The 8,778-nt window shown below is 56.7% G+C and overlaps 1 protein-coding gene across 3 annotated transcripts; it reads left to right on the top strand.

Annotated features, from left to right (window-relative positions):
- The first annotated feature begins 142 nt into the window (after nucleotides 1-142).
- Nucleotides 143-8,723, top strand: LOC123857403 (NADH-cytochrome b5 reductase 2). Of its 3 annotated transcripts, none has more exons than XM_045894206.3 (9): nucleotides 145-366; nucleotides 1,652-1,792; nucleotides 2,068-2,140; nucleotides 4,331-4,437; nucleotides 4,698-4,827; nucleotides 5,443-5,526; nucleotides 6,265-6,350; nucleotides 7,517-7,616; nucleotides 8,466-8,723. In XM_045894206.3, exons 1-9 carry the CDS (start codon nucleotides 346-348, stop codon nucleotides 8,636-8,638), a joined length of 915 nt encoding a protein of 304 aa, XP_045750162.1. In that variant the 5' UTR covers nucleotides 145-345; the 3' UTR covers nucleotides 8,639-8,723. The 3 variants fall into 3 exon arrangements, with proteins under 3 accessions (XP_064433125.1, XP_045750162.1, XP_045750163.3); XM_045894207.3 differs by lacking the exon at nucleotides 145-366 and adding an exon at nucleotides 635-718; XM_064577055.1 differs by lacking the exon at nucleotides 1,652-1,792 and having other exon boundaries at nucleotides 143-366.
- Nucleotides 8,724-8,778: the final 55 nt, after the last annotated feature.

Genomic DNA, 8,778 nt, shown 5'->3' with positions numbered 1-8,778 from the left:
GGGCGGGGGGAGCGGGGCGCGGGGAGGGGTGACGGGGGCCGGGGGTGGCGCGGGCGGGGGCGGGGGGAGCGGGGCGCGGGGAGGGGTGACGGGGGCCGGGGGCGGCGCGGGCGGGGGCGGGGGGAGCGGGGCGCGGGGAGGGGTTACGGGGGCCGGGGGCGGCGCGGGCGGGGGCGGGGGGAGCGGGGCGCGCGGGAGGGGCCGGACGCGCGTGGCCGGCCTAGCGCTCTCCCGGCGTCGGCCCGCGCGTCTGCCAGGCTTCCCGGTCCGCCAGGCGGAGCTGCGGACGCGCCCACGAGTCGGCCCGACGCGCCGCGGCCCCGCAGCCAGCCCCGCTTCGACGATATGTTCGGCGCCTCGTTCCGGGTGGGTGCCCGGGGCGCGGCGGGACGAGGCGGCGGCAGTCGGCCGGGGTCCCGGGCCGGCTGGGCGGGTCAGGCCGAGGGCGAGGGCGTGGGCCGGGCGGGGCCGCGAGGGGCGGGGAGCGGGGCGGCGCCGAGCGGCGGCGGGGCAGGCGTGGTGTGGCGGCGAGCGGGGCGCCGCGGCCCATCCCCGGTCCCGCCGCGGCAGGCTGGGGTCGGACCCGGGGCGGGCGGGCGGAGCGGGCCGCGGGGCGGGGTTGGGGACGGGGGCGGGAGTCCGCCCGAGTGGCGGCGAGTGAGTGGCCAGGCCTCCTTCGCCTGCCTAGGAGGGTGCTGGTGTGTCCCGAGGCGCTGAGGTAATGGAGCACCCCTAAGTCGGAGGTGCTCACCCCCACCCCAACCCGCCTGAACCTGGTCGGGGGAGTAGTGGGGGTGGCGAGCCGCATGCCCTGCCTAGCTCTCAGCCGCAACTACCTGCTGGAGGACACCGTGCCTATCCCCCCTCTGCAGATCTGTCCTTGGGGCCTGCGACGTTCATTTTAGATTGTGGGTTAGAAGCAGTGCCACCAAAGGTGCCTGGGTAGCTCAGTTGGTTAAGCTTCCGGCATGATCCCAAAGTCCTGGGATCGAGCCCCTCATCAGACTCAGACGCTGGGCGTGGAGCCTGCTTGGAAGTCTCTCTCCTTTCCACAGCCCCCCACTCCCAGTCCACTCTCTCTCAAAAAAAAAAAAAGAAGCAGAAGCAGCAATGCCATCACCTCAAGGAGGGGTCTCCCAGGACTTTCACCCTTGTACCCCTGGATGTACCAGGTTGGAGGCCGATGGGTAGGAAGGGCCTGGTGACATTAATTCTGCCTGGCCCTGTCTGATCTGCAGCTGACTCCTCCCTATCCTCCAGATCCACCATAGGCTCAGCCTGCATTCTGTTTTTTGGGTTTTTTTTTTAAGATTTTATGTATTTATTTATTTGAGAGAGAGTGAGTACAAAGTGGGGGGGGGGAGCAGAGGGAGGCAGAGAAGCAAGTTCCCCTCTGAGCAGGGAGCCTGATGCGGGGCTCGATTCCAGGACCCTGAGATTATGACCTGAGCCGAAGGCAGATGCCCCACGGATGGAGCCACCCAGGCGCCCTGCATTCTGTTTTATTACCTTTCCCTCCGTCTGGTTTCTTCTGGGCACGGCCCAGCTTCTCCTGTGCCTTTGGTGTCGGGAGGGTGCTGTCGTGCCTGAGCACTGTCCTGCCCAGGGCAGGCAGGACCTGAGGCGCCCTGCTCACATTGTGTCTGGCTAGGACCCGTCCCTGCTCCTTGCCATCACCATCATTGGAGTTACAGTGGTCCTGTTGGCCCTGAGGAACATGAACTCGCGGAGAAGACATACCACCTTACAGGACTCTGAGACCAAGTACCCGCTGCCCTTGATTGAGAAAGAGGTAGTGGAGTCAGCCCACCCCCTCCACTGGCAGCCTGTGAAAAAGAAGAGGACGAGAGTGGTGGAGAATGTGCTGGCTGGGAAGGCAGGGCAGTGGGACAGGCATTTTCTGGCCTCCAGTTTGCTCCCACTGCCTCCGAGTGTGTGTGTGTGTGTGTGTGTGTGTGCACGCTGGGATTGCACCAAATAGAGCTCCTTTCCTTTACCAGGCATTTGAATTGCCCAGAAAGGCTTCTCGAAAGCTGACCGAGCCTGCCTCTGTTTTCTGTTTTATAGCAAATCACCCACAACACCCGGAGGTTCCGCTTTGGACTGCCCTCACCAGACCATGTCTTGGGGCTTCCTGTAGGTGAGTGGGGTTTGGGGTCATCACCAGGGACTGGGCCTTGCCAGCACTCTGCTCCTCTCAGAAGCTCAGCTGGGGTGGAGAGGTTGCCTTTCCTAAGACAGGTCAGCTCAGAGATGTAGAGAGATGGGCTTGGGGGCAGTCCATTTCCTTTCTCATTGTTCGATTTGGGCTGACACAGAAGTGATGTCTCCTCACTGAAAAGAAGTGAATCTAGAATCAGAAGCTCTAAGATCTCATCATAGGCTCCTTGCTGGGCAACCTTAGGCAAGTCCTTCAACCTCTCTGAGCCTTGGTCTATGAAATGGAGTTTCCCAGGCCTGCCTGCCACCTGGGTTGTTGTGAGGGTAAAGTGACTGATGGGTGTGAAAATTGAGAACGTGCAAAGTGCTATGTACATGTGAGGGATGGAAGGAACTGATGTCCCCTACGGTCAGGAGAAAGGCCCAGAATGTGTGGAGAGGCAGGAAGGAGTCAGGTGTGTCTTCCCACGCAGTGTGTCTTTTCAGCAGGGACCTCAGACCCACACAAGAAGGGACCCAGCATGAATACCAGCCCTAGCAGGCCTAGAGTTCCGAGTTATCCCATTTCTAGTCTGTAACACCACTAGACGCCCAAGTCCGTCTTAGTGAGGGGGAAAACCTCGGCTAGGTCCCCAGCCTAGGGATTCAGAGCTTTGAACAAACTGCTAGTTTGCTTGCCAGCCTGCTGGAGACCCTAATCCATGCCTACTTGTCCTGTTGTGTGTAGGACCAAACCTTGACCTCTCCTCTATCAGGTCATGAAATTACTCACCAGGCAGCCCACCTGGCCCCCGAGCGTCCTTGCTGCTTCCTCTTCCTGTCTCCATCCACAAGAGCTCAGCACCAGCCTGCCTTCTAGCCCTCTGCCTGGCCTGTGGGGTCAGGCCTATTGGCAAGAAGGCTAAAAGAATGAAAAACGATGAGACACAGAATTTCTCAGAATCTGCCATGACCCCCCCATCTCCTTTGCCCTGGTGTGGGGGGTACAGAGTTAGTGGGATTTTGGAAGAGTCTGCTGTGAGGGCCTCCCAGCTCAGCTGAATCGAAGCAGGTGAGAAATGGGGCCCACCAGGGCAGCCCCATTTTCTCCGGGACGGACATGGCCAGGCCAGGCCCAGGTTGGCTGCATCTGAAGGAGCCTTTCTGAGGTCTCCAGGTTCACATTTGTTCTCAGGTGGAAGCTGCCTCAGGCATTTATTTCTGCGTGTTCCTGATGCGCAGCCAGGCCATAGCCAGAGTCACTGAGCCTGTCCTTTCTTCTTTCCCTTCCCTGCAGTTTAATTTCAGTATAGAGCCTGTCCTTTCTTCACCCGGAGTGTTTGCACCTCAGGCTTCAGGGCCTCCTCAGAGACCACAGAGCTTCCTCTTGCCTCTGTCCCCTACCAGCTCCTGCCTGCACCACTATTCCTCGTAGTCACCGAAGTGTCCCACTTTAAGATCCAGCGGCGACCTGAGCGGCCCCGCCCATCCTGTGACACTGGGATGTAGTCCCGATCCATAGGTCTGTGGCCATGCCTGATCCATTCGGTTCTACCCTGGAGGGGCAGAATTCCGCGGCTCAGAACTTTATTCTTCCTCAAGCAGAGCCATAGGCCAGGAAGACACAATGCTCTTTTTCTAGAAGTCCTGGTCTGTGGTGTCCAAATTCCGGGGCCCAGTGTGTCTGTGAGCCCAGGCCGGCCCTGAGCCAGGCAGCAAGAAGCAGAAGAGGGGGCTGTGGTTCTTTCACAGACCCCAGCGATCCGCCCAGTTCAGGAAGAAATGGCTTTGTGAAGGTAATGTATTTTGCTTTAAAAGGGAAGCACACCTTTCTGTTATTTTTAATACTCAGCCTCCAACCCAAATGAGCTCTTCCCGTGCAACAGAGGACTCTGACACAGGAACATGCACTCACGTGAAGCTCACAACTCCACTGGGATGGAGGCAGGGCAGGCACGTCATCCCCACTCACCCAGAGAGGTGAAGTGACTTGCCCAGGGTAGTGTGCGGAGTGACAAGGGCAGGCCTAGGACCCAGGCATCCTGGCTCTGGGCCCCTTGCCTGCCTGGCCGTGCTCCCATGCATCCTGCCACGCTAGGCACTTGCCTCCCTGAAGCTCAGTCCTTTATGGGAATCCCGGGCCTGTTTTGCTGGCTGTGCTCACATTTAGCATTGGATGCCTTTTCTGTAGGTAACTATGTCCATCTCTTGGCCAAAATTGATGGTGTTCTGGTGGTCAGGGCTTACACACCGGTGTCCAGTGATGATGACCGAGGCTTTGTGGACTTGATTATAAAGGTAAGTGGGGCACCAGCTGCCTCACCCTCCCAAGCCTATGAAAGGTGGTAGGGTGGGGACGGAACCCATGACCTGGGAAGGGCTTTCCAGCAGTGTCACGGAACAGTGAAGCTGTGGTGAAGTCTTCAGGGGTGCTTAGAGCAACTGTGAGGGCAGAGAACGTTTGCTTCAAGGTTTCCAGTAGCAAATGGAATTTTGAGTTGTGTGCAGCTGTGGCCTCTGGTCTGAGGGTGTAGAAACCAGGCTGCCTTCTTTTTCAGATCTACTTCAAAAATGTGCACCCCAATTATCCAGAAGGGGGGAAGATGACTCAGTACTTGGAGAATATGAAAATTGGGGACACCATCCTTTTTCGAGGGCCAACCGGTCGCCTGTTCTATCATAAGCCAGGTACTGGGGGGTTCACATTGGGCCTCCCGCTGGAAGGAAGAAGATTCTTGTGGTTGTTCTATTGTTGTAGAAAACTTCTCAGGGTTGGGTCCTGTGGACTTGTCCTTAAAGCCTTCGTACGTTCACTCCAACACACACACTTGATGAGATTGTAAGCTTCATTAAGGTAGGGGAGTGCTGGGGTGTTTCCTCATGTAAACTGGATCTCCAGAACGATGCCCGATGCAGAAAAGGTGTCTGTAAGGCTGAGCAGTGGAAGCATGGATGGATGGATGGATGGATGGACGGATGGATGGCATCCACTCTCGTTCCTTACCACATACTCATCACTGACTCGCTCGTTCATGCTGTGGCTTAGAGTGCTCTGTGAGGCTCCATTTAACTTCACTGTGCTTCCCTCCTCCCTCAGAAGAAAAAAGGTCCAGCGAGTCCTTGGCTGTTTCCACTTTGTGCACCATGGCCCCTGGGCTGCCCTGACTCGCTTCTCTGGTTGAGAACGGTGCGGCCCCTTCCTCGGGTGGCCTTGCCTCCTGGGAGTCCCAAGGGAAGCCCGTGACCTCTTACAAGCTCTCACGCAAGAGCTGCAGAAGTCAGAGGGGTCCTCTGTGTTTCTAGGGAACTTTTCAATCAAGGCATACAAAACAAGTGAGCCTGAAAAGAAGCTGGTCAGTCACCTGGGAATGATCGCTGGGGGCACAGGTGAGAGACTTCTGGGGCTTCCTCCATGGGGGGAGGGGCCCCAAGACCTTTTGTACTTTGAAGTAATTTGATCCTAGAGGAGACTCTTCCATGGCTGTTTTAGAGGGGAGTGCAGGTTGATGACAGGCCTGGAAACGGACCCCATGTGCCCTGCTCCCCTGATGCAGCATGCTGGCTGCCCCAGAAGTCAGGCTGGGGCCCCTGGAAGAGTCTGGGGACCGAGCTGAGTAAGCCCACACATGGTCCCCCGAGGGCTCCTGGATGCAGGTCAAGCCCGAATCTCCCCATCCCCTGAGAATGAGTGAATGAGAGAACAGAACAGATGTATCAGGACACCTACGATGTGCCAGGCACCATCACAGGCGCTTGTGAAATGATCACTTATTCGTCATTCATTCTGTTGTACCATGGGGACACCGAAGAGCTCAGACGGACACCTGACTCACCCTGCTCTGAGAGCAAGTCGGGCTAGGGGGTTGAGTGTGAAACTAGCCAGTTCAGAGCCAGGGCTCCTTCCATCTTGCACGTGAACATCAGAAAGGGCTTTCAATTTATTGTTGCATTAGAAGGGAAAACCAAAATGAAGGGCGGTTTTCCACTTTGAGTTTGGGGGCAGGCATGTGAGAAGTAGGACTGGGGCTGAGGCAGAGCGTTAAGGGGCTGCAGACCAGGGATCGTGGGTACCGGAGCGGGAGGGAGCACCACTAGCCATGTCCCGCCTGCTCCTTCCTGTCCCAGGGATTACGCCCATGCTGCAGCTCATTCGCCACATCACAAAGAACCCCAGCGACAGGACCAGGATGTCCCTCATCTTTGCCAACCAGGTCAGTTCTGCCGAGTTGGCCCTGAGCTTGGAGGGGTGGGAGGCATGTTTGCTGAGCGGGCCGTCTGCGTTCATACCTCCCCCCCGACTGACCTCTCGCTGCCTCTGCCACGGGAGGGCCAAGCAGGTGCTCAGCCAGGGTGTGGGGGTGTGGCTGCTGGAGGAACGAAGTCCAGGCCTGGTTTCCCACTTGTTTTTGTTTTTAACTGTCTCCCCAGCCACCCTATGGACTAAGCTTTCTTTCCTTCATAATCAATTGTTTTTCTGAGTATAAAATCATAGATGCCCTCAGTAGAAATTTTAGAAAATACAGAAGTATATAAATACTTGACATCTTTTTTGTCTTTCTTCTATACATGCCGTGTATTTGCAATTACATTTATATATTGCTTGGTTTTTTCACTCAACATTACCACATGAGCATTTTCTTCTCATCAAACCTCTTTATAAATATTTTCATCAGTCTGTATCAAGTTGCACCATAATTTACTGTATTTTCTGCATTCAGATTGTTTTCAGTTTTCACAGTTTTAAGGATAAAATGCTTGATGCCTTTTAGATTATTTTCTTAAATAGGATCCCAGAAGTAGAATTGCGGGCACAAGAACCATGACAAGTTTTAAGATCCAGGTCCTCTCTGCAGTATCTCGGAGCCTGTGACAACTTTCTTTTGGCTTTGGTTTCCTTTCCCCAAATGAAGCTCCAGCCTGTGTTGCCCTCTGCTTTAGCTCTCCAGTGCTGTTACGTTAGGTGGGACCTCATGTATTACTGCCTTCACCCCTTGCGCTCCCTGCAGAAGATCCTGGGCCCACACTCCGCTCCTTCCAACTGGGTTCCAGCTGGGTTAGCCCTGCGTGGTGCTCAGTGTGGATGGGGGCGGGGGGCTGAGACCTCTGAGTGAGGCCACCCCGCCTGGGCTCCGCAGTGGCCTTCCAGCTGGAGGGCGGTCCCGGCCGCTGCAGGAGCCTCCCCTGTCCTCCGCCCACAAGAGGGAGGGCTGGTAGTGCAGAAGCTGCAGCAGAACCTTTGTTTACCCTGGAGTTGTGGCGAGAGCACCCCCACTCAAGTGGGGTCAGCTCAGGCAGAAATGTGCTGACCCGTGTGCTCAGTGTGGGGACCAAGCAGGATGTCCCTGTTGGGGCTTTGCTCATGTTCCTTCTTTTCTAGACAGAGGAGGATATCTTGGTGAGAAAGGAGCTTGAAGAAGTTGCCAGAACTCATCCAGAGCAGTTCGACCTATGGTACACCCTGGACAGGCCTCCTGTTGGTATGATCCCCATAGTCCCCACTGTGGGTTAGCTCCAACCCTTGACCCACCTCAGGAACTAGTCCCTGGGTTTGTTTGCTTTTTAGGACTGTGCTTGGGAGCTGAGACCTTCAGCTCTGTCCCTGCATGGGAAATGGAAGTGGAGGGAGAGAGGATTGGGGCGACCTGCTTGTAAGAGCAGTGTCTGATATCTCAGCAGCAGTCCATATGCGCACTGAACCTCAGGAGGGACTCGGAGGGACACCCGGTCACTGGGTCGCTCTGAGCACCCACTCCATGCTACACTCGACACAGCATCCCGCAGAGACATCACACACATGGCCATGGACCCCTCGCCCCCTTACCACCCGACCTATCCTGGACAGTAGGCGTCACATGGCGAGCCCCAGGCAGCTGTTGCAACCCTAGCCAGCACCCAGCCACCCCGGCACCCTGCACCTTCATGCTGCCTCTCCTACTGCACCCAGCTGTGCCTGCCTTGTCATATAGCTCACTGCCCAGCAGAGGGCGCCCCCTAACCGAGCCACAAACCCCAGGCCTGCTCCAACCTGCCCAGCCCCAGCTCCCTGCCTTGATTCACACCATGCCTCACTGTTGTGTTCTCCATCCCTGCCCCTGCGTGCGGCGTCAGACAACCAGCAGTGAGCCTGGGATGCGGGGTCAATACTGAAGGCTTCCTGGGTCTCCCATGTCCTCCACTTCCCGGCTTCTCTGCAGAGAACAGCAGTGCAGACTTCTAAGCCTTGGAGAGCAGCCTTGCCTCCCTCTTTGGGGTGGGGGCAGATGGCTTGGGGTCAGGGGCTCTACCCAGCAGCCTCACAGCTTTTTTCTACTTCTGCTTAACCTCAGGCTGGAAGTACAGCTCAGGCTACATCACCGCCAACATGATCAAGGAGCACCTCCCTCCTCCTGGGCAGTCCACGCTCATCCTGGTGTGTGGCCCACTGCCCCTGATCCAGACAACTGCTCACCCTAACCTGGAGAAACTGGGTTATACCAAGGATATGATTTTCACTTACTGATACCTCCCTTGCTTCTAGCAAATTTGCCTGGTCCCTTTCTGTTTCGGAGTGAGTTCTGCCTCACCACATTAAACTGGGATGTGTTCACAAGTGCCTTGTAATGCATCCTCAGGCACATGGCTCCTCGTTCGGGTGTGAGC

Source organism: Mirounga angustirostris, unplaced genomic scaffold, assembly GCF_029215605.1.
Source record: "Mirounga angustirostris isolate CCGP_5_RB_7025 unplaced genomic scaffold, mMirAng1.0.hap1 SCAF_13, whole genome shotgun sequence".
NCBI classification, from domain to species: Eukaryota; Metazoa; Chordata; class Mammalia; order Carnivora; family Phocidae; genus Mirounga; species Mirounga angustirostris.
The sequence above is the reverse complement of the archived record's forward strand: the minus strand, read 5'-3'. Positions and strand labels throughout refer to the sequence as shown.